This window comes from Myotis lucifugus, unplaced genomic scaffold (genome assembly GCF_000147115.1).
Source record: "Myotis lucifugus unplaced genomic scaffold, Myoluc2.0 scaffold_239, whole genome shotgun sequence".
NCBI lineage: Eukaryota > Metazoa > Chordata > Mammalia > Chiroptera > Vespertilionidae > Myotis > Myotis lucifugus.
Window position 1 is genome coordinate 375963 of NW_005871287.1, and position 26857 is coordinate 402819.

General features: G+C 50.5%; 2 protein-coding genes and 1 long non-coding RNA gene across 6 annotated transcripts in view; all 3 read right to left on the bottom strand.

The window, feature by feature from the left end:
* Positions 1 to 1445, bottom strand: part of LOC106698813 — a 4412-nt gene extending 2967 nt beyond the window's left edge. Inside the window, exon 1 of the long non-coding RNA XR_001350203.2 lies at positions 7 to 1445. This is a non-coding gene — a long non-coding RNA (uncharacterized LOC106698813). The remainder of the gene's footprint in view (positions 1 to 6) is intronic.
* A 357-nt stretch (positions 1446 to 1802) lies between these two features.
* On the bottom strand, positions 1803 to 14088 carry CCDC134 (coiled-coil domain containing 134). Of its 4 annotated transcripts, XR_001350204.2 has the most exons (8): positions 13886 to 14088; positions 12090 to 12208; positions 10936 to 11057; positions 10651 to 10735; positions 8826 to 9007; positions 8468 to 8539; positions 4100 to 4284; positions 1803 to 2935 (listed from the first exon to the last, which is right to left on the bottom strand). XR_001350204.2 is itself a non-coding variant. In XM_006098514.3 (7 exons), exons 2-7 carry the CDS (start codon positions 12190 to 12192, stop codon positions 4159 to 4161), a joined length of 690 nt encoding a protein of 229 aa, XP_006098576.1. In that variant the 5' UTR covers positions 12193 to 12208; positions 13970 to 14088; the 3' UTR covers positions 1804 to 4158. The 4 variants fall into 4 exon arrangements, 3 of the variants coding, with proteins under 3 accessions (XP_006098576.1, XP_014319619.1, XP_023618033.1); XM_006098514.3 differs by having other exon boundaries at positions 1804 to 4284; positions 13970 to 14088; XM_014464133.2 differs by having other exon boundaries at positions 1804 to 4284.
* Positions 14089 to 15387: 1299 nt separating this feature from the next.
* MEI1 (meiotic double-stranded break formation protein 1) overlaps positions 15388 to 26857 on the bottom strand; it is a 51637-nt gene continuing 40167 nt past the window's right edge. Inside the window, exons 21-27 of the mRNA XM_023762255.1 lie at positions 25506 to 25587; positions 25149 to 25324; positions 18366 to 18447; positions 17789 to 17895; positions 16672 to 16803; positions 16374 to 16486; positions 15388 to 15583 (exon numbers count right to left, since the gene is read on the bottom strand). Of these exons, the coding sequence (XP_023618023.1) occupies positions 15538 to 15583; positions 16374 to 16486; positions 16672 to 16803; positions 17789 to 17895; positions 18366 to 18447; positions 25149 to 25324; positions 25506 to 25587 (738 nt within the window). The 3' untranslated portion in view covers positions 15388 to 15537. The remainder of the gene's footprint in view (positions 15584 to 16373; positions 16487 to 16671; positions 16804 to 17788; positions 17896 to 18365; positions 18448 to 25148; positions 25325 to 25505; positions 25588 to 26857) is intronic.

Consider the following 26857-nt stretch of genomic DNA (forward strand, 5'->3'; position numbering starts at 1 on the left):
TCTGACCTGGGATGTCAGGAAAGCCTCCCACATGTAAGACAAAACCTAACACAATGAGGAGAGACCTGCATATGGTGTTCCTGTAGCTGGAGCAACAGACAACATGGACAAGGACCCCGAGGCAGCAGAAGCTGCTACCAGCCAGCACGTGGCATAGGCCTGGCATGCAGTAAGTGCCCACACAAAGTAGCTACTGTAATTGAAAAGAACATGAAGGGCAAATGGATGCAAGGCCCAACAGCTGACTGTCAGTCATGGTTATGGGAATGGTGGGTTTAGGGTAAAGTTTACTTTCTTCTTGATTTTTCAGTATACTTTTTTATAATGAATTGTATGACATAAATAGTCATATTTTGGGGGGGAAAAAGAATGTTCTCATTGTTTACAGACTAGAGTTGGTATTGATTATACCAGTCTCCGGTCTCCCTCTGAAACAGGAAACCAAACCCTGCTGCCCAGCTCTGGACCAGGCACTGAGCTGGACAATGTGACCTTCAACTGCACCTCTCAGTGGCTCTCACAGGGCTCCCCCTACTGGGGGGGGGGGGAGTGAGGGGGAGGGAAACCATCTGCTGGCCTACCCTATGACTCAATTTGGTCCAGTGCCCTCTCATTCCCTCAGAAACCCCCACAGGAGGCTGCAGAACAGCAAGTCAGACCTGCGGCCGGTGAGCCATGAGTTTGACATGCTTGCTGTAGAAGCATCAGGTTAAGTGGGTGGACACAACCTGCCCAGAGGCCCTGGTTCCTAGCAAAGTAGCCTGAGGGAGCACAAATGAAGGCTCAGTAAAAGCTGTAGGAGAAAGGTGGTGGCACTGGACCCAGCCTTAGCAAAGAACACTGACATTCTCCCTCCGACCCCGGCTCCTCACCTAACCTAACAGCTCTTCCCACCGGCACCCTGCCTTGGCGGGGAGAACCGAGGCTGGCTCCCAGGGGTAGAGCAGCCTCAGATAAGTCCCTCCTCAGGACCTGGATTCTTCATGTGAAAATGGAGGGATTGGACCAGATGATCATTATGTCCAGACACCCACCACAGACGGGTCGTAGAAGAGAACTTGGCATGTTTTATCATTTACTGCTTCTGATGCCTCCCCTTGTAGGCCTCTGTCAGTGTCTGTCTCCTTCTCCCTCCTCCCCCCATCTTTCAGGATTCAGTTCATGTATCGTTTCCTCCAGAATTAAGCAAAAGCACGTATCCCATGGTTTAACACAGAGGTAGGCTTCAGGGTGGAAAATAACATTTGGTTTTGGGTAAGTTGAAACATAAGGATTGAGGCTTATCAGGTGACAACAGGGCAAGTGCCATCAGCTTTGTGGTCTTAGAGCAGGAGTGGGGAACATCCAGCTTGCGGGTCTACTAGTAATCATTTGGTCTGGCCCTGCCCAGGCACTGGGGGTGAGTTAATTAAATGTTTGACCAAATATACCTGGCTAATTTTTTGTTGTTGTTAATCCTCACCCGAGGATATTTTCTCCATTGATTTTTAGAGGGAGTGGAAGGGAGGGGGAGCGACAGAGAAACATCGATGTGAGAGGCACATTGACTGGTTGCCTCCCACGCATCCCAAGCGTCCCAAGTGGGGCCAGGGATCGAGTGAGACACTGAGGTATGTGCCCAGGATCCTTCAGTCTGAGGGCCGGTGCTCTAACCACTGAGTAAACCCGGCTAGGGCAGCAGGCTAATTTTTAAGTTGATAATTTTATATGGCTGGAGAAGGATGTTATAAATATCCCTTGGCAGAAAAAAGGTTCCCTATCCCTGTCTTAGAGGATGCAGCTGTCAAGAAGAACGAAGGAGAGACTAAGCCAGTAAACTCTTTATTCGGGGCGCAGGTGAGGAAAGAGAAGTCGGGAAGAGACAAAGCAGACTCAGACCAAGAGCAGAAAACAAGGACAACACAGTGGCCCCGAGGCCTGGGAGGGTCCTCAGGAACTATCAACAGCATTTCCGGGCAGTGAGGGGACAGCACAGGAAGATGTGGGGCTGAGATAAGGAGGAGGAAGGGATGTGGCCAGGGAGGTTTTGCCCCCAGGGGACGTCCAGCAATGTCTGGGGACATTTTTGGTTGTCATAACTGGGAGATGACTACAGACATCTAGCAAGTAGAGGCCAAGAATGCTGCTAAATATCTCACATACACAGACCTCTGCACAACAAAGAATTATCTGGTCCCAAATGTGAACAGTGCCACTGCTGAGGAGCCCTGTCTTAGGGGATACTGGGGGCACCCAGATTTTCCACGGGTGTCACAGATCGTGTCTGGAAGCTCAACAGACAGGAACGACATCCAAGACCATGCTGAACGCACCAATGAAGACATCACTGTTGCCACCAGCAGGCACCCTGGGAGCTGGTCTGGCCACTAGGAATCCCCCTGACCCTGTGGGCCACTGTTTCCACCACCACACGCACACGGTGCATCTGGTTAGTGGTACATCAGTCACTAAGTGAATGCTAGCTACAAGGAGGCTGGACAAACGAGTACCCTAGGGCCTCTGCAGCTCCAGCAGGGGAGTGGACAGGCTCTGCCTACAGTATGACTCAAGGTGGAGTTCCAGGAACAAGTGACCACACAATCCACAGTGCAGCAAAGGGAAGGAGCGGGGAAAGCAGGGCAGTTCTGTTTGTTTCTCTGAAGGTGTCAGATGGGAAAACTTGGAACCATTTGAAGATGGAGAGGAAGAGATCAATCAAGATGGAGAGAGGCTGAAGGTGTAGAAGGAAGAGCCCAGGAGGATGAAGGTACCAGGTGGGGCAGAGGTGAAGATAGGTAAGACTGGACCCCTCTCTTTGGCTGGGCTTACAGTGGGTGCTCAGCAAATCTATGGGACGAATGAAGAACCATCAGAGAAGGACACCTGTCATTGAGAAGCCAGGTCCCAGCCTTGGAGAAGCAGTTCAGATGTTATAGTATTCACTTTGCCAGTGAAGCTACGGAACAGAGAAGGGGTGGACCAGGGTCACTCAGCAAGCCTGATGGGCTGAGACAAGACTCAGGTCTCCCTTGGGCTCTGTTGGTGGTGGTGGTAGGTTCTGGGGTGGTTATGTCTCTCTCCTTTTAAGAAGCAGACCCTGGCTTTGCAAGGTTGAAGAGACAGAGCTAGAAATCCCACCAGAGCTCCTCCCTACTCTGCCTGGGCAGAGCACAACTGAAGGGCAGCTGCTCACTCAGGCCCCTGCAGCTTCCCTGCCTGGTGACCACGGGTCTCCGCTCGCATCCCTCCTGAGCCAGAGAGCTCACTGCCTGACTGATCCAGCTTGGGGCAGCCCTGCCATTACAATGCAGTCTTCTGCAGAGATGCAGCCCATAGGCTGAGGGTCTCCCAGCATTGCCAGAAAGGACAGTTGACTCTTTCCTGTACTTGTTCTATGACTGTCCCCAGTTAGCTGAGGATAGAGATCATGTTACTCCAAGGTCACCTTGGATAAACACCCACCCAGGACACTTCCAGTCCCTTTCCAACACCGACTCTTCGTCAAGGACAGTGCAGAGAATGGATTAGGAGGCCTAAGCCAAGCCCCTACTTTGCTGCCCTGCCAGAGCCTGGGGCTCCCTGATGAAGCGGAACATCCACTAAGGTGCTCTCTACACCTCTCAGGGCCTCTGGTTCCCCAACCCAGGCCCCTCGCCACCTGCCTGGAAAAGGCCTCACAGCTTCCTAGGGCCAAAACCAGCTGTGATTTGCCCAGAGGGTTTGCCGACTTTTATTGTGTCTCCGCAGGGGGCTGGACCTTGTGCCATGTGGCTCAGTGACACAGTGCAGCCAGCAGCAGGCGTGGCACCTCCACACGTGGCTCAGACCCCGGTTCTGCTGCCTCCCCATGGAGAGCAGCAGCCAGCCGAGCATCAGCACTAACCCCCTGGGAGGGTCCAGTCCTGCACCCCTCCTGCCTCCCCCAGCATCTCCACAGAGTTGTGTTTGCAGCACAGGGTCCCCTCAACGCTCCCTCCAGGGAGGCCCCAGGAGGAAACCCAAGCCTCCGCGGCCCAGTCCCTGCAGCTGGGCTCAAAGCCGGCTCCTGGGGGCCAAGCAAACATGGTCTCCCCTCTCACAGGTGCCGACTCTCACCACCAACCAGATGGCACCGCTTCACCTTGGCCAGCTGCCTCCTCCTCTTCCTCCTGGCCCCTTGAACCATGGGCTGCAACGGGGCTATAACTCAGACTGGGATCGCGAAATCCGCGGGCCTTTTCGGATCTCTTTCCGCTTCTCCTCTTTTTTCCGACGTTTCTCCTCTTCTCTCAGGGCCTTCTGGAAAGGGTCGGTGCTAGAAATGAACTGGGGGAAGAGCAGAGTGGTCTGACTCAGTCCACTGGCAGCAGTGTACTCCGAGCCAGGGCACTGCGGGGGACAGGAGGGTTGCTTAGATGCAGGCCCTGCCCTCAGGGAGCCAACGACATGGAGATGGTTAAATGGGCTTGGGGACAAGGCTAAGTGGGTTGAAAGATAAGCAAGAGGCTGACAGCAAAGAGGGTGAGGGGAGGAGGACATTCCGGGCACAGGGACAAGTACCACGGTGTGAACAAGCACGGGCATCAGAGAAACAATAAACAGAATCCTCCCAGAGTGAGGGGCCACGTGCCCGACACCCGCAGACCACCCCCCACGCCCTGGCTGCCATACCCCTGAGGAGGAGGGGAGAGCAGCCAGCGAGAATAAGAGACAGCAGGCATCCTGTCTCGGCAAGGGAGTGCACAGGAAGCAGGTGGATCAGAGGTCAAACTGACAGACCCTGGAAAGGGGGTGGGAGAGAGAGAAGACAATAGTGCCCAGGCTCATGGCTTCATAGATGGTGGATGGTGGATGGTGGTGCCGGTGAGGAAACGGGAACACAGGGTGAACAGGGATGGGAAGAGGAGGAGGACTTTGATTGGGGGCACTCTTCTCCCTCTGCTCTCTCCAAACCCATGGCTTCGGTTATGTCTATATGGCCAGTTACCCCTCAAATGTGCACCTCCATATCTAAGTGCCTGCCTGGCACCTCCACTGGGATGTCCCAAATGTGCCCCCAACTTGGCATGGCTGCATCTCCTCAAAACCCAGTCCCCTTCTAGTGTCGCTGTCCTCATGAACAGTGCTGCCTGACCACACTCTACCTCCTGTCCTTACAAGTTAATTTTCTGGTCCTCTTGGGGGAGATGAGCCGGCAGGCCGCTCCCATACTTTCTGGCTCTGGCTGGGGATGGCCGGTCAAGGGATCCTGGCCCTTCATCCTCAATGGCTCAGCCTCACCAGGGACCCAAACCTAGTTGGGGCAGAAGGGAAACACTGTCCATCCTTTCCTGGATCCCTTTCCCACGAGGCCTGGCTAAAGCCTACTTTAAATTCCTGACACTAAACTCAAGTGCTGCCTGGCAATGGAGCAACTCTCCTACCCCCGCACCATTAGTCCCTCCTCCCTAACGGGTCGTTCCCATCAACAAGCAGACAGGCCAGTCTTTCTAATAGATCATGGCTGTGAGCATGGCCATACACTGAGCCCTAGGGAATCATTAACCTGGGGGAGGTTTGGGAGACCCCTGACACAGCTGTCTATGGGTGACAGCAGCCATCAGCTCCAGTGACAACAATGAAAGACTAGCTGCCACAAAGGCCAGTCAGACAATGATCTGAATTAAAAGCCACCACCACCTTTGCTAGATGATACTCCTAATGACCAAGGATGAGATGGCCATCCATCTTCGGGGCCATGAACTGTGGAAACAAATTGTGGCTGAAAACTGGACAGTCTGGGTCACTCGCTTAGATACCCATAGGAAGGCCCTTTCTCTGATGAGACTGACCAGACCAAACTGCGGATCCAGTCTACCCAGATAGGAGTCATTTCCACTTGAATGCATTATTGTACTAGATGAAGCCACACACCTGCCGCCATTGATGGCATAAAACCCACCCTGTATTTCTGGTTTGGCTACCTGGAGTCCCAGGTTGAAATAATACGGCCCAAGATCATTAGGGTAATGACCAATTGGTTGAGTACGTCCTTGCCAACTGCCCCCACAGTGGCCCATGTGGACCAAGATAGGGGATATGATATGCCTCTGAAAATTTTGTAAAAATGCCCTTGTCCCATTCACATCTGACCCTTCTGGACAAAGATCTAAGTGAAAGTAAGGGATGATCAGTGACAGAGTGACATTATAGGCCCTGGGATATGACACGCTGATCTTGTAGCAATAATCCCAGCGTCTAGGGCAGCCGTGGGCAAACTACGGCCCGCGGGCCGGATCCGGCCCGTTTGAAATGAATAAAACTAAAAAAAAAAAGACCGTACCCTTTTATGTAATGATGTTTACTTTGAATTTATATTAGTTCACACAAACACTCCATCCATGCTTTTGTTCCGGCCCTCCGGTCCAGTTTAAGAACCCATTGTGGCCCTTGAGTCAAAAAGTTTGCCCACCCCTGGTCTAGGGAGAAAATGCCTTAGATCCCCAGAGACACGGGGAATAATCAATCCTTTTTGTGCCTTATGTCCAGCACTGCCACTTGGCAAAACAATCCTAGAGTCTGCCCAAGCCAAGTGGCAGCTGCAGATGACAATCTGACCAGCTGCTGGACATGTCATTCTCAACCACGTGATTACTGAACTATTCTGTGTGCCTGATGCCATCAAAGGCAGCTCCTGAAGTGACCCTGTGCAGACACTCATGCCAGTACGACCTTGTTTCAATCTGACAGATACAAATCCATCTTCTTCTCCTGATGCCCGAGTGGCCTGGGCTTCTATCATGTAGGGCAACTGAGGCTGCAACTCCACAGTGACACTTAGGATTCGGCCAAAGAATGTAATGGTGACCCAAATCCAGTGTAACGTGGGAGACAGTGGGCCACGGAGTATCTCTCCACTAGGGATGAGGGTAGCTGTGGGGTCCATCTACTGCCCTTGTAATTACTGGCAATAACATCAAAGATCAGCAGGTCAGTCTAAACTCTTGTGTGGGTGGTAATGAATAACAGATTGGCCTTAGACCACATCCAATTGTCTAAAATAAAACCTACTGGTCTCCCCAAAACTGATCACAGCCGGCTGAGTCCAGGATCCTGGAGCACATGGCTGAGACCAATACTGCAGGCTGGCCTCATCCTGCGGCTTAGTCCTGTTGATGGCAGCCTTAATTAAATGCAGTCTGAGACAAACTGAAAAAATATGGTTCTAGCCCCTATCAGTCAGAGTAATAGACTGAATAGTACGTTCGTGGAATCTGAGTTAAGCCAAGACATGTAGGGCTGAGGGATGGCCTGTGGAGAAGGCAATCTACGTGGCCTGAGCATCCCTGCGTGTTCTTGCTGGATACACCAAGAACGCAAAGCCCCGACCAATCTGTACCTGGGCCATTTCTCAGGATTGTGCCTGCAGCGAACCTTGAAGGATAAGGTGATGTCTCCCCCAAAACGAAGAGCGGGTTTACTTCTGTTCACTATAAATCGGTAAATTTCCTAAGCGTAGTATTCTTCAGCTATGATGCAAACCCACTGTCTCTGTGGCATCCACCTGAGCCCCTCTGTGTCACTCCTGTGGGACTCAGGGAACAAGGGGAACCAACATGACCAGTCCAACAGTCTAGACCAGGGGTGGGCAAACTTTTTGACTCGAGGGCCACAATGGGTTCTTAAACTGGACCGGAGGGCCGCAACAAAAGCATGGATGGAGTGTTTGTGTGAACTAATATAAATTCAAAGTAAACATCATTACATAAAAGGGTACGGTCTTTTTTTTTTAGTTTTATTCATTTCAAACGGGCTGGATCCGGCCCACGGGCTGTAGTTTGCCCACGGCTGGTCTAGACACTGCTTTTGCTGTAAACTCCGATGCCTCTGACCTGTCGGTATCCGTGCAACAGTGGCAGGCTAGCTTGTTACCCTGCAAGCAAGGTATAAAACTGAGAGCCCTCACCGATCCTGACTCCCCTCCCCTCCTTAGAGCAGGGGCCAGCCTGTGATTTGAGGAGTCCAGTCCTCCAGCCCTTCTTTCCTATCCTTCTGATCCCCTCCTCTCCTCTACTGTATGTGCTCCCATCTGTCATCCTACCAACAGCCTCAGCCCTGAGAGTCCACCTCAGCCCCCTAGAATGGCCACATGTACAGGAATGTAGGATAGGAGCTTGGCTGGGTGATTAGAAGAGAGAAGAGCATGACTTGACACCCCCTGGCTTCCCTCACATCCACCTGATGTGGGTGCCTACTGTTCACTGGGAAAGGTGTGTTCACAGCCTCTGACTGCCCCCCATAGCTGGGGTGCACCATGAATAGACAGGTGGCCTGAGGCTAAGACAAGGGCAATAGCTTGCCCAAAGGCACCAGTGAGTGAGTGATGGTTCCTGGACCCAGACCTGGGTATGTCTGGTTCCAAGTCCAAAGCCCTCACACTCCACCGCAGGCACCCCAACCCCTGCAGGACCTGGCTTCCCGTGGCCCAGCAGAAGCAGAACAGACATGGCCACAAGCCCCCAGAGCTCACCTCTGTGTGGTCTACTTTAAATGGGTTCTGGAAGTCAGAGTCTTTCTCGCTGATCCCCAGCTCCTGGGCCATCTGCAGACGAGGAAAAGTTAGTCATCCTCTGCCTTCTCCTGCCTCTCGCTCACCCCTGTGCCATTCCCTCCACATTGGAACCCAGGGCCCAAGACTGTGGGCCAGGTGATGACCCACAGGGACCCAGGTCAGCATAGAACCCCTTGAGATGGCACCTCAAGGTGCCTTGAGGCTTATCACAGAAAACGCAGCCAAGAGCTGACATTCAGGCCCAGCTGCAGGCAGCTGCGAGGCTCACAGGACACTGGGAGACAGGGCTCCAGGCTGTCCCCGCCCCAGTCCTTACCAGGCTGAGGATGGGCGAGTGGGGCCCCTGGTCAAAGACGCCCGACTGGTTGCAGAAGCTGATGCCCCAGCGGATGAGGAGATTCCAGTTGGAGTTGTGGTCAAAGTAGTGGTGCACGATCCTCGGGAAGCGCAGCACCACGTCGCCGAAGAAGGCCGTGTTCTCCAACACTTGGGAGAAAGCTGGTGAGAGGGACCTGATGAGAGCCCAGGGCAGATGCCCTTCTACTGCCCTCCTGGCCAGCCCCAGACACTCCCCAGACAATGGAGGAAAGCCCACCAAGCCCCATAAGCAGAGAACGGACAATTGTGCTAAGGGCTTTGTGTCCACCAAATCACTGAATCCTCAAACCACCGTTAGTGGGAGATGTGGTGGCCGTTCCCATTTTACCCGGGAGAAAGTGAGTGGCAAATCTGGGCTGTAAACCCAGCTCTGTCTGACTGCAGAGGCCCTGCTCTTTCCCCTGTATCTCATGGCCTGGAAGACTCATTTGCCGTGGGGACCAGAGAAGTGGGTGTCATTCTGCACAGGAGGCATATGCATCACATGAGGCTTTGCTGGGGCTTATGCTCCTCAACTTAGTATCCAAATGTCAAGAGCCTGGTGTTAGCACAACCAGAGTGTCTGTGAGGGGTCAGGTCTGTTAGCATGGCCAGGGAACACAACAGGCTTCGTTTTTTAAAAAAAAAAATTCTTCCAATTTTATTTAATTTTAAATAAAGTACTTATTTTAAAATAATTTTAGACTTACACAATACACCACAAAATCCCTTCACTTGGCTTCCTCTATTGTTATCATCTTACATAACCACTGTACAACTATCTACACCAGAAGTTAACATCAATACAATACATCCATAGACCTTATTTGAATTTCATCAATTTCCCCACTAATATCCTTCCTCTCGTCAATAGATCAGTCTAGACTGAATTTAGTGTCCACCATGGTGGCAGGTCCCCCGACCCAGGCCAGCATGAAGAATAAGTGTAGACCCAGCCCTGGCGGCAGCTCCTGTTCCAGTGCCCGCAGATGAGGCTCAGGCAGACTCCTCCAAAGATATGCCCAGCTGGGTCTGAGCCCCTGGGCTTTGAACCATCTTGCACTCAGGAGTAAGCTTGACTTATAGGTTGAGAGCCAAGTTATACGTATAACTTCCTCAGTTACAGTGGAGACGAGAGATGCTATTTGTAAAAGTGCCCACTATTCAATATGTAAAGGCCACTTCCATCCTCTCTCAGTGTAATCCTAAGAGGTTTTATTGTTAAAATGCCGTCAGTTCATGAGAAAATTACCACCGGAGAGAAATTCTTGGAAGAAGGAATGAAGGGACCCAGAACAGTCTCTTACCTTAGTTATCTATGTTTGTCCCACCTAGTCTCAAAAATGATTTAAGGAGGGTGAGGCTTTTAGAACAGTAGTAAGGAGTGTGGGCAGCTGCCCCCACTGTCCAGTCACTTCAGTAGGCCCGTTTTTTCTCCTGAAAATGCGAACAGCCCTTGCCTTCTCTATCAGGAGGGTCAGGGGTGGAGAAGGCAAGGATCCCTGGAGTGGTAGTGGGCAGAGCTTCCTCCCTGGTTCCCGTGCTCCAAGCACAGGACAGCACAAAGGAATACATTTGTGTCAGGGACACAGAAATTGGCTCTGAAGCCCAGAAATTCTTGGAGAACCGTATACTAAGTGCTTATCCACCAAAGGTGGACACCTGGAAGGTGCCACAAGAGGGTGTTTCCAGAGAGAAAAAAGTGTGACAAAAACAGGAGGGAAGAAACAACCAGAGAAGATCAAGGTGGTGGGGAGGAGCGGGGGAGGCCAGGAAGACCATACCATCCTTCAGTTTCTCATCCTGGGGGAAGGGCCCATCTGGGAGCACGTCCGCAGCAAGGAGCACTGTCCGGGAGTCCTCCAGCACCTGAGGGAACCCCCCTGGCTGAGTGGCTTTGCAGAGGCCTTCATAGCCCAGCCACACCCATTTACTTAAACCCAACTTCAAATCTTTTGTCCCCGCAGTTCCCTCTAATTGAACACCATCCCGTTAAGGAACTCCTACTCATCCCTCAGTGCCCAGATCAAAGGCTAGGCTGCCATGAGCTGCCCCGCGCCTGCAGGCACCTTAAAGAGCCCCTTGAGCATGACATCAAGGATCTTGTACTGCTGGTGAACATCATTCAGCTGTACCAGGTTTTTCAATGCCAACAGCTGCTCCCGTCGCTTTACCTCAAACATCTTCTTGTCTGGGCAGCGTTAAGTTAAGGAGCTGGCACTGATACTTCTGCCTGGATAATCCAGTGGCCCCAACCCAGAAGGCCCATTCCTGACCAGCAAATATCTGCAAAGGCCACAGATGCCCAGGTCTGAGGCCCTCCTTACCAGAGAAGTAACAAACTGAGAAGCGTTTGCATCCTGCAATGTATCATTTGTCCAGTGTACAGAGGATTCTACACCCAAGAGCCTGAACACAACCCTTCAGGACCTAGCTCCTGTACTCCTTCCCCATGGTCTTCCCGCCATCTCCCGCAACTAGTCACTGTCCCCAGAACCTGCGCTCTTCTGCTCACACTGTACACTCTGCCTGGGATGCCCCCAACCCTTCTCTATGAGTTTTTTAAATTTTTTTAATCCTTACCTAAGTATATGTTTTTATCGATTTCAGAGACAGGAAGGGAGAGAGACAGAGAACATCAATGTGTGAGTGAAACATCAATCGGCTACCTCCTATAAACATCCAGGGATCGAACCCACAACCTAGGTATGTGCCCTGACTGGGAATCGAACCTTTTGGTATACAGGTGACTCCAACTGAGTCACATGGCTAGGGCGCCTACGAGCTTTTGTTCTTTCAAGACCTCGCTCAAAAGCCAGCACAGTGTTTCTCTCATGTTCCATCACAGCAGTGATCACAAAGTACAATGTGGGGCCTGTGAAGGCCTCAAAGCCAGGGACTGACTCATCTTTGTGTCCCCAAGTCCTGAACCCACAGTAGGTGGCCCAGAATGCCAGGGCCTGAGTCCCTGCCCAGGGTCTCACCCACAAGGTACTAGGCACATATGTACTATTCTCAGAGTCCTTGTGGCTCTGAGAGATGTAAATTGCCTTCTCTGTTTAACATAATAGGGAAACTGAGGCTCAGAAGGCAGTGGACTCGATCAAGGTTTGATGAGAGTATCTTACCTTTTCTCTCCTATTCCCATCAGCTGGGCCTCATCCATCCCTAGAAAGTCCCCCAGGCATAGCTCATTAACTCCACCTCCAACCCCAAAGGATACAGATCTCCAGGCTCGGGTCCACGGAGGTCCTCTGAGTGTCTGTAACTCCTGTCCTAGACACTAGCAGGACAAACAGGTAGACTAGGAACTGCAAAAGGTCCATATCCACGACCCTGGAGCTAGGAGAGTAATCCAGAGAAAGGAGGTGAGACCTGAGCGTGGTGTTATATAAATAGAATGAGGTGAACTGAACTCCCCCTGACATGACCTAGCTTCCAAATACCAAGAACCCAACATTGGGAAGCCCTGGAGCCCCAGTGCCTAGCCCAGGGCCTGTGACCAACAGACACAATAAAGACCGTGGGATAGAAGGCAGGAGGAAGCAAGGAGACAGCAAGATAAATGTCAGCAGTGGAGGGATACTTAGAGCACAGGGCTCAGTGTCTGGACCTCTGAGCTAGAGCCCTGGCTCTTCCCAGCTGTGGAACTTCAGGCAAACTGCTCAGCCTCTCTGAGCCTCAGCTTCCTCACTATAAAATAAAAATAAGGAGGTCACCACCCTGCTCCAGTGGGGGAGGACTGGGTGAGGCACCTGGGGAAGGTGGGGCTGGTCAGTGTCATTCCTTCTCACCGCCCCCTTCTTCATCTTGGCCTCCCAGGAGAGTAACTGGTCAAGGGGGTCCAAGCAGTCAGAGGGGATGTGAAACTTCTGGTGTTTCCCTCCTTCCCTGACTTCTGTCATCAGAAAGGAAGGGACACAGGGCAGGAAGGGAGGCAGGACGGTCTTGGGGTAAAAGGGATGCTACTCACTTACTGTGGTACCATAGGCACATAAGCCAACACCTATTCCTATTCAGGCAACATTCCGCAGTTATTTGTTGATCACCTCCCATGTTCTAGGCCAGTGATGGCGAACCTATTTTGGTTGATTTTTCTTTGTTAAATGGCATTTAAATATATAAAATAAATATCAAAAATATAAGTCTTTGTTTTACTATGGTTTCAAATATCAAAAAATTTCTATATGTGACACGGCACCAGAGTTAAGTTAGGGTTTTTCAAAATGCTGACACGCCGAGCTCAAAAGGTTCGCCATCACTGTTCTAGGCCCTGTTTTAGAGCTGGGAATACAGTAGTGAGTAAGATAAAACTCCCTGCACTCAAGGTATTTTCCTAGTAGGAGTAAGAGATAACCAATAAACTTGTGAAACAAGCACAGAAGAATGAGAGGGAGTTGGTGGGGTGCAATATTTCAGTGGCCAAAGACGGCCTCAGACTCAGATGACAGGGGCCCAATTTTACTAGTGTGGAAACCAGAAAAGTGAGGTAACTGCCCAGTCACTCAGCTATTCCCAGGCTAAACCGAGTCTAAATGAGCAGTCTGTTTCAGAGCAGACCACGCCAAGGGAGAGATGGTCAGTTACTGACAGGTCACCAGAGAACCAGCCCCACCCACACAAAGGATATAACTGAAACGTAGAGAATGAACAGCTGTGCAAGTTCACCCAGGACTCACTAACTTCCAATGTCACGCTCCAGACTCAAAGGAACCGGATACAAACTAGAGCAGAACTTGGGGCCAGGGGCGTATCAGACAGCAGGTAATGACTGAAGCAGGGGAAGATGGGGAAAGAAAGCCAGACTGCGTGGGGAGGGTTCTGCCTTCTCCACTGTCACTCCCGCTCACCGCCCTAGAGCTCTTCCCAGCTCCGCGAGCTACCCGAACGCATTCTGCAAGAGGCGTGGTGGGGCGGTCCCTGGGCCAGGTCCCTGGGCTCGCGGACCCCGATTTCTGTCCCCAGTCTTTGGGGCTCGGGAGGAGAGGAGTCTTTCCAAAGAGGAGAGGCGTATCTTACCTCCCACTCTTGCAGCCGGTTCGACCCTCGGTCTCCACGCCCCCACCCGGAGCCTACCCGCCCGGAGACCCCACTTCCACCCACCAGGACGGGGGTGCAAAAGGGGCAGCCTGGCAGGCCCTCGGCGTGCGGCTCGCAGGTGCGTCCTGAGACCAGCAAAGGCGCAGATCTCCACGGTACCGGGGAGCCGCAGCGCTGGGACAGCCGAGCGCCGTCCCGCCCACCGCGCCGCTGCTGGCCAATGAGCGCGGGCCGCGCCGGTCGCGCCGGTGACCTCACTTCCGGATCCGCCCCGCCGGGCCCTGGGACTAGTCGCTCGAGAGGTCCACAGGAGAAGCGTTCCTTCCACCCTGCGTCGGGCTCCGGCGCGTGGTGCTCGGTAAAGATGAGGTTGGAGGAAGTGATGTCGGCGCCCGACATAGAGGGCGCGTCAGCACACGGGCCCCGTCCGCCCGCGCCCTCCCCGAAAGTGTTTCGTCAGCGGACTGTTCTGGCAGGATCAGTTTAGTGGGTCATGACTAGCACGTGTGTTTTTAAGTAACCAGCCGTGCGTAGTTGGCACATTCCCTGCTCGCCCCTTTGGTGCACCAAGTTCAAATCTAAACCCAGCTCATCGGGAACTTCCCCGTCGATTCATTAGGGCGGAGTTCAGACCACTTTTGTGCGGGGTCAGGTCCTGAGAAGGAAGGGCGGGCTAGCCAGTTTTGGACACGGGGTCCTCACGGGCAGGCAGGTGGGTGGGCAAGGAGCTAGAAGCCCAGTGGGTTGAACTGGGAACGGGAGAGGCAGTTGTGGAACGCAGATATTAAAAGAACCACACGCCCTAACCGGTTTGGCTCCGTGGCTAGAGCGTCGGCCTGCGGACTCAAGGGTCCCAGGTTCGATTCCGGTCAAGGGCACGTACCTTGGTTGCGGACACAACCCTAGTGGGGAGTGTGCAGGAGGCAGCTGATTGATGTTTCTCTCTCACTGATGTTTCTAATTCTCTCTCCCTCTCTGTAAAAAAAAAATATATATATATATATATTTAAAAATAAAAGAATCACACATGTGGGTATACAAGTGCAAGCTCCACGTTAAAAAAGGAACACAGGGACCTACTTTAACCAGGGGAGGGCTGAGCTGTGACAGTTCGGCTCGCTAGGAAGGCTGAGAAGGATTCGACCTGCTCAGCTTCCTTGCCTGGAAATGACACCTCTCTCCACCTTCACGGGAGGTGAGGTAGCAGTAAAGTACCTCTCAGAGCACTTGGATAACAGCAGCAGGGAACACATGGCCTTTCTCTGCTCCTGCAGCCCTGAGGATGGATGGCCTGGCTAGTGTTTTCTGGGTACAACTGAGGCAACCAGTAGCACTGGTGCTCCTAAACGGGGTAGGGTTGTTAGGAGGACCAATCCTACCCCCTTTCCCTGAGGAGGCCACCCATTCTGGCTGAGGAACCAGCTGGAAGAGACCAAGATAGGTTGAGAGTAAAATGTTTTTGGAGTGCTCACCAGGCATGTGAGTGAATCATTTTATTTCCTGATTCAACAATGGAGTAAAAGGCTCCAGATTAGTGGCTGCAGTTGTCATTCATTTCCCCAAACCATTGTGCCCGACTGTCTTCTCCAGGTCTCAGTCCTCTCCATGTCTGGGCCTTCAATTATTGAGGGTCAGTCTCTGATGTGGGACAGGGATACAGCCACACCTCCCAGGCAGCTGGCAGCAAAACATGAGAGGAGAACAGCAGAGAGGCAGGGCCAACCGTGGGAGAACCGCACTTCCAGAGCCCCAAAAGGGTAAAAGTGGTCAGACGAACAGAGGTTCTCTCTCCTAAGAAGAGTGGGACTAGATTCTAAAATTGGAACCTGAACACCTGGGTTAGGTAGTTGTATACAACAGGGAACTATTCCATGGAAAAGGGAAAGAGGGGGGCCAGAAAGGGAGCCAGTAAGAGCTGGAGGAAGCACCTCCATACCCAGACACACACTTCCTGACCAAAAGTGTCTCTGGAGCCCCACAGCCACCCCAGAGGGCCTCTGCCCACTGCCCACAACCCCAGGCTTTCTCAGAGACATGCAGTCATCCATGTTGGGCTGAGGGAAGCACCTGTGCCGACTGGGCTGGGTGATTTTCTCCAAAACCCCTGGGGAAGGACTAGCTCCTCCCTGAGTTTGGTGATTCGGCTTTGGAAATGGGCAAATCTGGGATCAAATCTGGATATGATCCTGGGCAAGTCATTTAACCTCTCTGGTCTGAGTTAACAACATTAACACTCCTAGATGCTGTGAGGATTAGTACAGTGCATGTAATGTGACTGGCCCTATCTTAATAAATAACAAGTCATTGTCGTTGCTATCACTATTAATTATTTTCACTGACCGCTGCCTGCTTGAGAGGACAGGGCTGTAAGGCAGTATGCCTCTCTGTCCTGAAGCCTGATGCCACACCATCCCATAGCCTGAGTGACCTTGCACAGGCCAAAGCTTCCAGATACAAGAAAGGATACAGCATGTCTTGCAGGGGAGGCTGGGCGGAGGAGGCCCTGGAGGAAAGGCCCTCCAAGGAGGCCTGCAGGGTCTGGGCCATGTTATGATCAGTCAAGAGGCCCATGCTCTGAACCTAAGGGAAGAAAAAGGCAGGGAAAACAGCCCTTCTCAGAGCCTACACCACACAGGCCCTCTTCCCTCCACCCCCTGTACTCCAGACCCCCACTGGCTGCTGTGACCAGAGCTCCCACCCTCCAGCAAGAAGATGGTGTGGAGAGTCTAGCATCACAGCGGCTACATGCATCCCCTCCTACACACCTGCAGGAGGAAGCCACGCAGAGCCTTGAGTGCGGTGTTCGAGAGGGTCGAGAGGTCAGCCAAAGCTGCGCCTTGCAGAACGAGACCCACCTCCTCAGGAGAGAAGACGCTGCTGCTCTGGAACCGCACAAACTGGCCCGGGAGAGAAGCCCCGGACAGGCAGTGATTCCCATCTCCTTCATTCAGTCGTTCCTCCTGTATTCCTGCTGTGCTCAGCACTGGCTGAGTACACAGATCCGGAGCCCCAGCACCCTTCAAGGAGCTCAGAGTTGGTGAGCAAGGGTGGGGTGATGTCATGGGAGAGTGGGGTAAATGAGGCAGACTGTGACACCCTGAGAGTTGGCCCTACTGACCCTTCAGTACCGACCCAACCCCACCCCGCTGCCTTGCACCTCACACTCACGGCCAAAATGGACTGTGTGTGGTTACCCAAACACACCAAGTGTTCATATCCTGCTGCTCTCACTTCACTACCTGGATTACATTTCCTCCTCCTCACTTATTAGTCCTTCAAGCCTCAGCTAAAATGTTACCTTCATGAATGAATGTTCTTTCATTGTATTAAAGGCAGGCCCTGAGTGCCGACTACATTTTTATTCCCAGCTCTGGCAGAGTACTTGCTCTCTCTTTAGTCACTTACTCTCTTCCCAGACCTAGCACTGATACTCACTGACCCGCTTCACTGTCATTCACAGGCTCACTGCTTTGTTGTTTATTCAATGGGCACTGACTGCGCATCAGACACTTAGCATATCTTCTACTCTACCACCAATAACATCACACTTGAACTTGTCCATCTCCTTCTCTAGACTGAGAGATTCTTAAAGGCAGAGCATTTGGCTCATCGGCCCCTATTATAGGACCTGGCATGTGGCGGGCAGGCTCTGATCAATTTTTTGAGTGAGTGAATTGAGAAAGACTGTCTGGCTCTTCTGGGGTGAGGAGATGTGGACATTGGTAGGAATTCTCTGAGCAGGCCTCTTGTGGGATGAAGGCCTGCCCAGCCCCCTCTACCTTCTTTGAGGATTAGGGTTACCTAAAGTAAGGTGTCCCTGGCCTTGGGACCACTCAGCTCACGACATTCTTCAGACCACAAGACCATCCTTACTGCACTTACCAGAGTCATGAGCCTCAAGATCTCGGGTCTGAGGAAGGAATTCTCTCCAGCATCCAGGAGGGTGAACAGTAAAAACCGGTTCCAGGGCTGGGAGGCCACATGTTGTGCTATGGGAAACACCAGTCACCCTGGGTCGTCAATGCTTCTTTTCCAAAGGCCCTGAAACATTACTAAGGAGGACTCTCTCCTATTGGCTCAAAAAGGGCTACTCAGCTAGAGGCAGGGCATTGCACAAGCTGAGCCCAGGAAGTTTCTTTCCTCCCTGGGCTTCTATCCACCTATGCTGCCTGGCTCAGGGAGACTATATACCCCACTATTGTGGGAGGCAAGCAACAGGAAGAGCTCTGCCATTTAAGAGCTTTGTGACCATGGCTGGGTAAGTGGCCTAACCTCCTGAACCTCAGTGTCCTCATCTGTAAACTGGGCATAACAGTGCCCATGCAGTTTTGTTGAAAGAATTACACAAAATGAGTGTGATTCACAGAACAGGGGATGGCAGTTTGGAGCAGGACGTGGCAGAGGCTGGCCTCCTCCCATCGCCCTCAGGGGAACATCAGAGAATGGGGAGGGTTTCTACCCATGTCTGGGCTCCTGGCATGCAGGTAGTCAAGCAAGGCCTCCAGGCAGCCGACACAGGCATGGGACAATAGAGGGTCCTTCTGCAAGAAAACAAAAAACACAAATGTTTATATCAGGTTTTGTTACCAATGGGTTTGATGCCAACCAAGAAAAACAATTTGATTTTCAGAACAATTGGATTTCATAACTTCAGATTTGGGATTGTAGCCCTGTAGGCAATGAAGAAATGTCTGTTTCATCGCTCACCCACACACAGAGCACAGTGCTTACACTAATGATTTACCTACATTCCAGACACTTTTGTTTCAGAAAGGAGATGGGCCCTGGGCCCCACTAAGAGATTCACAGATAGTTTATCTAAGCCAGTGAGTTTCAACTTTTTTTTAAAAAGCAGCTGAATCTTTCATAAAACAAAATTTTATGCTCTAATAAGCATGTGAAAAGATCTCATTATCATAGTCATTAGGGAAATGCAAATTAAAACCACCATGAGATACCACTACACTCACCAATAGCTAAAATTAAAAATTTGATAATATTGCCCTACCCAGTTTGGCTGAGTGGATAGAGTGTTGGCCTTCAGATGGAAGGGTCCCAGGTTCGATTTCGGTCAAGGGCACATGCCCAGGTTGCAGGCTCAATCCCCAGTAGGGGGCATGCAGGAGGCAGCTGATCAATGATTCTCTCTCATCATTGATGTTTCCATCTCACCCCTCACCCTCTCTGAAATCAATAAAAATATATTTTTAAAAATTGTTAATATCAAATGGCCAGAATATTGGGCGACTGAAATGCTCATATACCTCTCTGTTGGAAAGGTAAAATGGTGCAGCCACTTTGGAAAATAGTTTGATGGTTTCTTATAAGGTTAAACATACAATTGGCATATGCGGTAGACAGAATTTTAAGATGGTCCCAGGAGTCCTTGGCCAGGTAGCTCAGTTGGTTAGAGTGTGGCCCCAAGGCAATGTTAGAGCGTTAGAACCCGCCAAGTTTGCAGGTTTGATCCTGGTCAGAGCACATATAAGAATCAACCAATGAATGTATACATAAGTGGAACAACAAATCTCTTTCTCTCTCAAATCAATAAAATTTTTAAAAAGGGATGGTCCCATGACCTTTGCTCCCAGATGTTACCCTGTGATTATGTTACATTAAATGGCAAAAGGGAGACATTTGGGTGGGTCCAATCAATTCATACTAGCGCTTTAAAAGCAGAGTTTTCTCTGGCTGGTGGCAGAAGAACCGGAGAGATTAGAAATGTGAGGACTCAACATGCATTGCTAGTTTGAAGAAGAGGGGCATGTGGGCAACATCAAAGAGCTGAAAGAGGCCCCTGAGGAAGAGGTGGGTTATTTCCCAGATGCCCCAGGTAAGTACCCAGCCGAGCCAATGCCTCATTTCAGACCCTAAGTGAAGAACCTAGTTGAGCCTACCAGACTTCTGCTATAAAGAACTGTGAGATAATAAGTGGGTGTTGTGTTAAGCCATTAAGTTTGTGGTTACCTGTCACACAGCAATAGAAAACTAATACATCATTTTTTAAAAATATATTTTATTGATTTTTTACAGAGAGGAAGGGAGAGAGATAGAGAGTTAGAAACATCGATGAGAGAGAAACATCGACCAGCTGCCTCCTGCACATCTCCTACTGGGATGTGCCCGCAACCAAGGTACATGCCCTTGACTGGAGTCGAACCTGGGACCCTTGAGTCCGCAGGCCGATGCTCTATCCACTGAGCCAAACCGGTTTCGGCACTAATACATCATTTGACCCAGAAATCCCACTCCTAGGTTTTTACCCAAGAGAAATGAAAACATATAACCACAGCAAGACTTGTCTTCAATATTATGAGCAACTTAATTCATAACAGCCAAAAATATGGTCATCCCAAATATCAATAGGTCAATGGATAAACACATTGTGCCATAGCCATATAATGGACTACTGCTCATCAATAAAAAGAAATAAAGTAATGATACACACAACAATATGATGAATCTCAAAAGCATTAACCTAAGTGAAAGAAGCTGGACACACAAGACTACATACTGTATGATTTCATTTATATGAAATTCTAGAAATGGGCCCTAACCAGTTTGGCTCAGTGGATAGAGAGTTGGTCTGCGGACCAAAGGGTCCCGGATTTGATTCTGGTCAAGGGCATGTATTTCGGTTGGGTTGCAGGCTCCTCCCTGGCCCGAGCCCTGGTCAGGGTGCATGTAGAAGGCAACCAGTCAATGTGTTTCTCTCACATCGATATATCTCTCTGTCTTTCCCTCTCTAAAAATCAATATAAAAATATCCTCGGGTGAGGATTAAAAAAAAAAATTCTAGAAATGGTAAAACTATAGTGACAGAAAGCAGATTGGTGTTTGTGAGATTCAGGAATGGGGAGAGGGGACTGACTTCAAAAAGGCAAAAGGGCCCTAACCGGTTTGGCTCAGTGGATAGAGCATTGGCCTGCAGACTAAAGGGTTCCAGGTTCGATTCTGGTCAAGGGCATGTACCTTGGTTGCAGGCACATTCTCAGTAGGGGGTGTGTAGGAGGCACCTGATGGATGTTTCTAACTCTCTATCCCCCTCCCTTCCTCTCTATAAAAAAATCAATTAAAAAAAATTTTTTTTAAAAGGGCAAAAGGAGCCCTAGCTGGTTTGGCTCAATGGATAGAGTGTCGGGCTACAGACTGAAAGGTGCCAGGTTCGATTCCAGTCAAGGGCACATGCAGGCTCCAACCCCAGTGGGGGGCGTGCAGGAGGCAGCCAATCAATGATTCTCTCTCATCATTGATGTTTCTATCTCCCTCTTCCTTCCTCCCTGAAATCAATAAAAATGTATTTTTTTTAAAAAAAAAAGGGCAAAAGGAAACTTTTTGGGGTGATGGAAATGTTCCATAGCATGAGAATTAACATCCACCTAATTCTACACTTAAAAATTAATGGAGCCCTAACAGATCTGGCTCAGTGGATAGAGCATAGGCCTGCGGACTCAAGGGTCCCAGGTTCGATTCTGGTCAAGGGCATGTACCTTGGTTGTGGGCACATCCCCAGTGGGGAGTGTGCAGGAGGCAGCTGATTGATGTTTCTCTCTCATCGATGTTTCTAACTCTCTATCTCTCTCCCTTCCTCTCTGTAAAAAATCAATAAAATACATATTTTTAAAAAATTAATGGATTTTATTGCATGTAAGTTATAGCTCAATAAAACAAATTTTTTAAAATGTAAAAACTAAAACTAACCAAAAAAATCCTATGCTCTCCTTTGAAAGGCAGCAACCTGATGGTTAAGGGTATGGGGCAGACTCAGATTTGAATCCTTGCTTAGTCACTTACCATCTGTGTGATCCTGGCCAAGGTTACTCAACCTTGCTGTGTAGGAATAAAAAGATGGCCTGGGTTGCTGAGAGGTTAGATGAGAAATGGACATAGTGTTTAACCAGTGCTTGGCACAGAGTAAATACTCAGTAAATGGTGAATATCTTAGTGGAATGCATAACAGGGAAGCATGCCCCCACTTTAACAAGCCCTGGGTCTCTTGCACAGAACCCCTATGGCCTCCAAGGTGGACGTGGTTGAGCTAACCCAGTGGTCAGCAAACTGCTGCTCGCGAGCCACATGCGGCTCTTTGGCCCCTTGAGTGTGGCCACGAAGTTTCAATCGCACTGTACGTGCGCGCCCGCACGTGGTATTTTGTGGAAGAGCCACACTCAAGGGGCCGCAGTTTGCCGACCGCTGAGATAACCCACTCACCTCATTTTACAGCAAGAAAATGAGGCCCAGAGAGAAAATACTTGACCTGAGGATACATGGATAGTAGGTGGCAAGTCAAGAACCAAACCCTTGGCCTTGTAAAAATATATAATAATAATAATATAAATGGAGCCACTTAAAATGCAGAGGAACTGCCTTGCAGGTCTCATGCTTCGAGCTTTTGGAATGTGTGACAACAGGGCAAAATAATATTTTGACTGGGCCCAAAGCAACATTGTGTCCCAAAGAACTGTTTGTAAAGATGACAAGAAAGCAGATACTATGTCTGAGCACCCAGGCAGTGGGTGGAGGTAGCAGACTGATGGTTATCGACTAAAAATTTAAAACGTTGTTTAGAATTATGTTAGGTTATTGCACCAATAGAAATGCCTTCCCTCTATGGGTGTAATTGCTCCCTTCCCTTTCTCATAAATACCCTTTGCCTCCTAATTGGAACCCTGTTTAGATTTCTGCCTGAATCAGTGCTTCCCGAAAAGCTGTTCTTTTTTAAAAATCTCAAATAAATGCTTGTTGGCTTTCACTTTGAAAGGTCTTTTTCTTTTTAGGTTAACAGCTTTGTGCCCTTTCTCCTTCTCTGGCCTAAAATTCACTCTTAACCAGTGGGCACTTCCAGCCTCTTGCCACGTACGCAGGACCACACAGCCATGGGCCAGCATGCCCCGGCCTCCCACCTGGTGAGGAGCTGTGGGCACAGTGCCACCCTCTGACCGTGAGTCCTATCACCCCATACAACCAGCAAGGGCCCCCTGGGTGATGGGCGAAGAGGTAGGGCCACTGGGCGTTAGGAAAACCAGGGATTACCATTCAGGTAACAATGGCTCCTGTTCACAAGAGACACGTCTTGGGACACTGAAAGAACATGCGTCTTGTAGCCAAGACAGGTTTGAATCCTGACTAAAATGTGTGACTCAGGCAAGTTACTTAGTAGCTCTAGGACTCTGTTTCTTTGTCTATAAAACTGAGATGATCATTTCTACCATACAGAGTTGTAATGAATGAATAACAGGTCAAGTGCTTACTCAGGAAAGGTTATCTCCCCATCCTCCCCACCTCCTACTCTCCTAGACCCTTAACTTGACATCAACATCTCCTTGTAGGACTGACCCTTGCACTCAAAGCCTCAAGTCTTGTAAAACTAATTAGTTCCCTGATTTCCAATCTGATAACACATTCCACTCCCACCTCAATCAGAAAGCCAAGTCTGAGCACAGAGGATATGTCTCAGGCCCACCCTTGCCCTCCCCCAAGACTCCCCAGGGATGTCGCATCTGCACCGGAATCAGAGGAGTAAGCCTGAAAGAGCTTCTGACCAAGACCATCTGGCCCTGGTTAGAAAAGTATAGAAAGCAAAACCAACCAGTCCAGAGAGCCTCATTCTGAACCTCCAGGTGCAGGGCCAGATGAAGACACGTGGCTGCTCTGAGCAGGCTAAGCCTCTGTACCTCTTCAAACCGGACACTTGTCAATGCCTGTTTAATGCATACTTACACGTGTGTCTGAGCACCCGGGCAGTGGGTGGTCAGCACACGTCATAGCGAGGGGTCAAACTCCCAGTCGAACTCCCGGTTGAACAATTTGCATATTAGGCTTTTATTATATAGGATTATTGATTTCAGAAAGGCCAAGTGGGGATCAATCCTTAAACATAATCTTGCACAATCAATAGCCATATCATACTAGTGCAGGCATTATCTGGGCACCGAGTGGAACCTACTCTAATCAAGGCCCCTCTTCTCTCCTAGGAAGTCTCTGCAACTCTTCTCACTCATTTGCTGGCTGCCCCACCTCGCTCTTCTTGCCCTATGAGTACCTCGCCATCAGATCAGACCATGTGGACCTGTGACTGTCTGACTTGGGCAAGTATCGAAGGGCAAGAAAGGAGAGTCCAAGTCTAATTAAAACAGCATAAATGTCTGGGACCTTGGTCACCCTACAGTGTGACCAGCTCATATATAAAAATAACAGACAATAAGCTCCTTGAAAGGGAAGAATCAAGGGCAGGAAATATGATACAAGGCCAGGGACAGGGAATGAATCGTATCAGAGACTGAAATGGTACTGCTGTCCGGATCTCTGACGCCCCGGATCTCTGCCATTGAGGACCTAGGACAAGTCATTTGGTCTCTGTAGCCCAGTTCAAGCACCTTCCCCGGGAAGCCTTCTCTGATAGCCAGCCCCACACTCACCCTGCACCAGCCTATTAGTTACATACTGGGCCCCACAGTGCAGTGCTCTAGTCCAGCCTTGACAGCACTGTGTTATCACCCCTGTCTACAAGGCACCATCCTCCCTCCAACTGTTAAATGCTCAAAGGCAGGCTCCTGACTTATCTCCATGCCCCCACCACCCTTCACAGTATATGATGGCTGGATAAACAATGATCTCCAAGAACCCTCTAGGCTGTAAAACACAAACCCCTTTTGGGTGGACACCTACTGTTTTTGCTTGTCCAGGCTCTATTCTTCCTTCTTCTTGGAACAGTTTTATTTTTCAAACCATGCCTCTCTCATGTTCAGTCCATGTGGGTTATGGAGAGCTGACCATAACCTCCAGGAGAGGGCACTGACCCAAGCCAGGCCTATGAGAGCATCCCATGCCTCAGCCACAATGATTGGCACTTCACCCAAGCCAGGCTAATGAGACTCAACTCTAGGGAAAGAGAGAAACCTCCTTTTTGCTGGAAGGATATAAGCCAGGAGCAGCTGTGGGTCATCCTGCCATCCCATGACAATAAAGCCAAGCGACTGAGGCAGTTCTAATGACATTGTCTGAGCCTCTGGGACCCAGTTGTGCCCGAAGCCAGTACTGACCCCTGAACTTCTCAGTTATGAACCAATCTGAGTTTCATTTCTAAACTAAAACAGTTTCATAACTAAACCCTACAGTGACCAGCTCACCATAACCTTAAAAGTTCCAAATCAATCCAGGCTTTGAGAGGCAGCCACTCCTTCCTGCTCTTGTCCTGGGTGAACAGGCTCCAGTACCAGGGCTCACTCAGCAAGGGCCTTACCTGCACCAAGAGGTTCTGCAGTCCAATGACCAGGGACAGCACTTGTGATGTTCCCAGTGGAGCTAGGACAGTGTCCTCAGGGGCTTGCAGTGGCCGGGCTCCTGAGGGCACCAGAGTCACCAGGGCAGAGGAAAAGCTTTGCTGCAGGGCTGTCCGCAGGAAGCGCAAGAGAGCAGCTGAAAGCAAGAAACCCCTTACACCCAGTCCCTGCCTTCTTCCCCACCTCCACCAGCTCTGTCAGAAGAGGAAACAATGGAGAGAATAATGGGTGACCATAGGCTGGGCTGGGAAGGGTGGTCCATCTCAGAATCCAGAGGAAGAGCTTTTCTTTTACTGCTACCGCCCCTGGGCCCACACCTGAGAGCAGCGTGGCCTTTTTCTTTGGAAAGCTGAGGGCCTTCAGTACTTGGTCCAGTTCCACGGACAGTGTCTGGTGAACCTGGCAGGGCAGGGGGTAAAGGGTAACTCCCATATTCTGGGAGCTTGGACAGAAAATAACCTACCCCAGTATCAGTTTACCCACGCACATACCAGCTGCATCAAGGACAGAGGAGGCCACACAGAATCTTGTGGCCTCGCCAGCCCTGGATTCAGGAACGCAAGGAGGGAAATCAAACCTTCCCTGGAGAATCCCGTTTCTCCCAAATCTCCCCCATCCTCAAGGACCTCCTCCACTAGGGGACTTCCCTGGCCTCATCGGTGGTTCAGTCTCCACCTTAATCCACCATCCAACTAACTTAGATCCGGAGTCAGATAGCCCGGAATCAAAATCCTGGCTCTGTCACTGGCCGCCTGTGTGGATGTGGGCAAGTCACTGCACTTACTTGCCTGCCTTACTTCCTTCATCAATGAAATGGGGACAATGCACCTACTTTCACTTCCTCCAGAGCTATTGTGAAGAACAGACTAGGAACAGCACTGGTGAATGTGCTCCTTAACATCAAAGCAATGACCAAACAGGGGTTAGGAGGGGTGGCGGGTTCAAAGCCTTGAGCCTGCTCTACATTCCTCATTCAGAACAGGAGCTGCCTGGAGGCAGGAACTACTCTGCTCAGATCTATCTCGCTCTGACGCAAAGCAGTTCCTTAAAAATGCTTGTTGGCTGGTGGAATCGGCAGGTTCTAGGCAGAAGGTTTGATAAAGGTATGGAAATTCCAAACTAGTGTCAGATGTTAATAGAGGAAAGTTTGTGAGGGTTATATGGGCACTCTTTGTGCTGTCTGCTCAATTTTTCTGCAAATCTAAAACTGTCTTAATAATTAAGGCTATTGAAAACCGATCAAAAACAAACAAACAAAGGTCTGGAGATGTGAAAGAGCACAGTTGACTGAGAACAGAGACCAGGGCAGGAGGTGGAAAGCAGAAAGTAAGGCTGCAGAGGGGCGAAGTAAGCAGGGTCTCAGCAGCCACGTGCAGAACCAAAAGCCACAGGAGTGTAGGCAGCAGGGACGTGTGGACAGACTGTGGCTGTGCGGGCAGATGTGGAGGAGGGGAGAGGCTGGGGGCGCGGAGATGGTGAACAGGCCGCGTTAGCGGTGAGGATGAACAATCAGGCCTAGGCGCTAGGCAGTGGGAGGCCTTAGAGTGAAGGTATTAGGTAATTGCTAGGTGTGAGTTGAGGGCCAGGGCAGAGCCAAGGCCAGGCTTCCAGCCAGCAGGTAACCGCAGGCATATAGGGAGGTCCAACAGCTTCACACAGCAGAGCAGGG

Bases quoted from the DNA above. Each gene is read 5' to 3' on its own strand.
- CCDC134 (XM_006098514.3), bottom strand. From the start codon at position 12,192: ATGGACCTTTTGCAGTTCCTAGTCTACCTGTTTGTCCTGCTAGTGTCT. The intron at 10,736-10,935 runs GTGCCTGCAGGC...GGGTTCCCTCAG, and splicing joins TGCTCAAGGGGCTCTTTAAG to GTGCTGGAGGACTCCCGGAC. The intron at 4,285-8,467 runs GTGAGCTCTGGG...CTCTTCCCCCAG, and splicing joins TTAAAGTAGACCACACAGAG to TTCATTTCTAGCACCGACCC.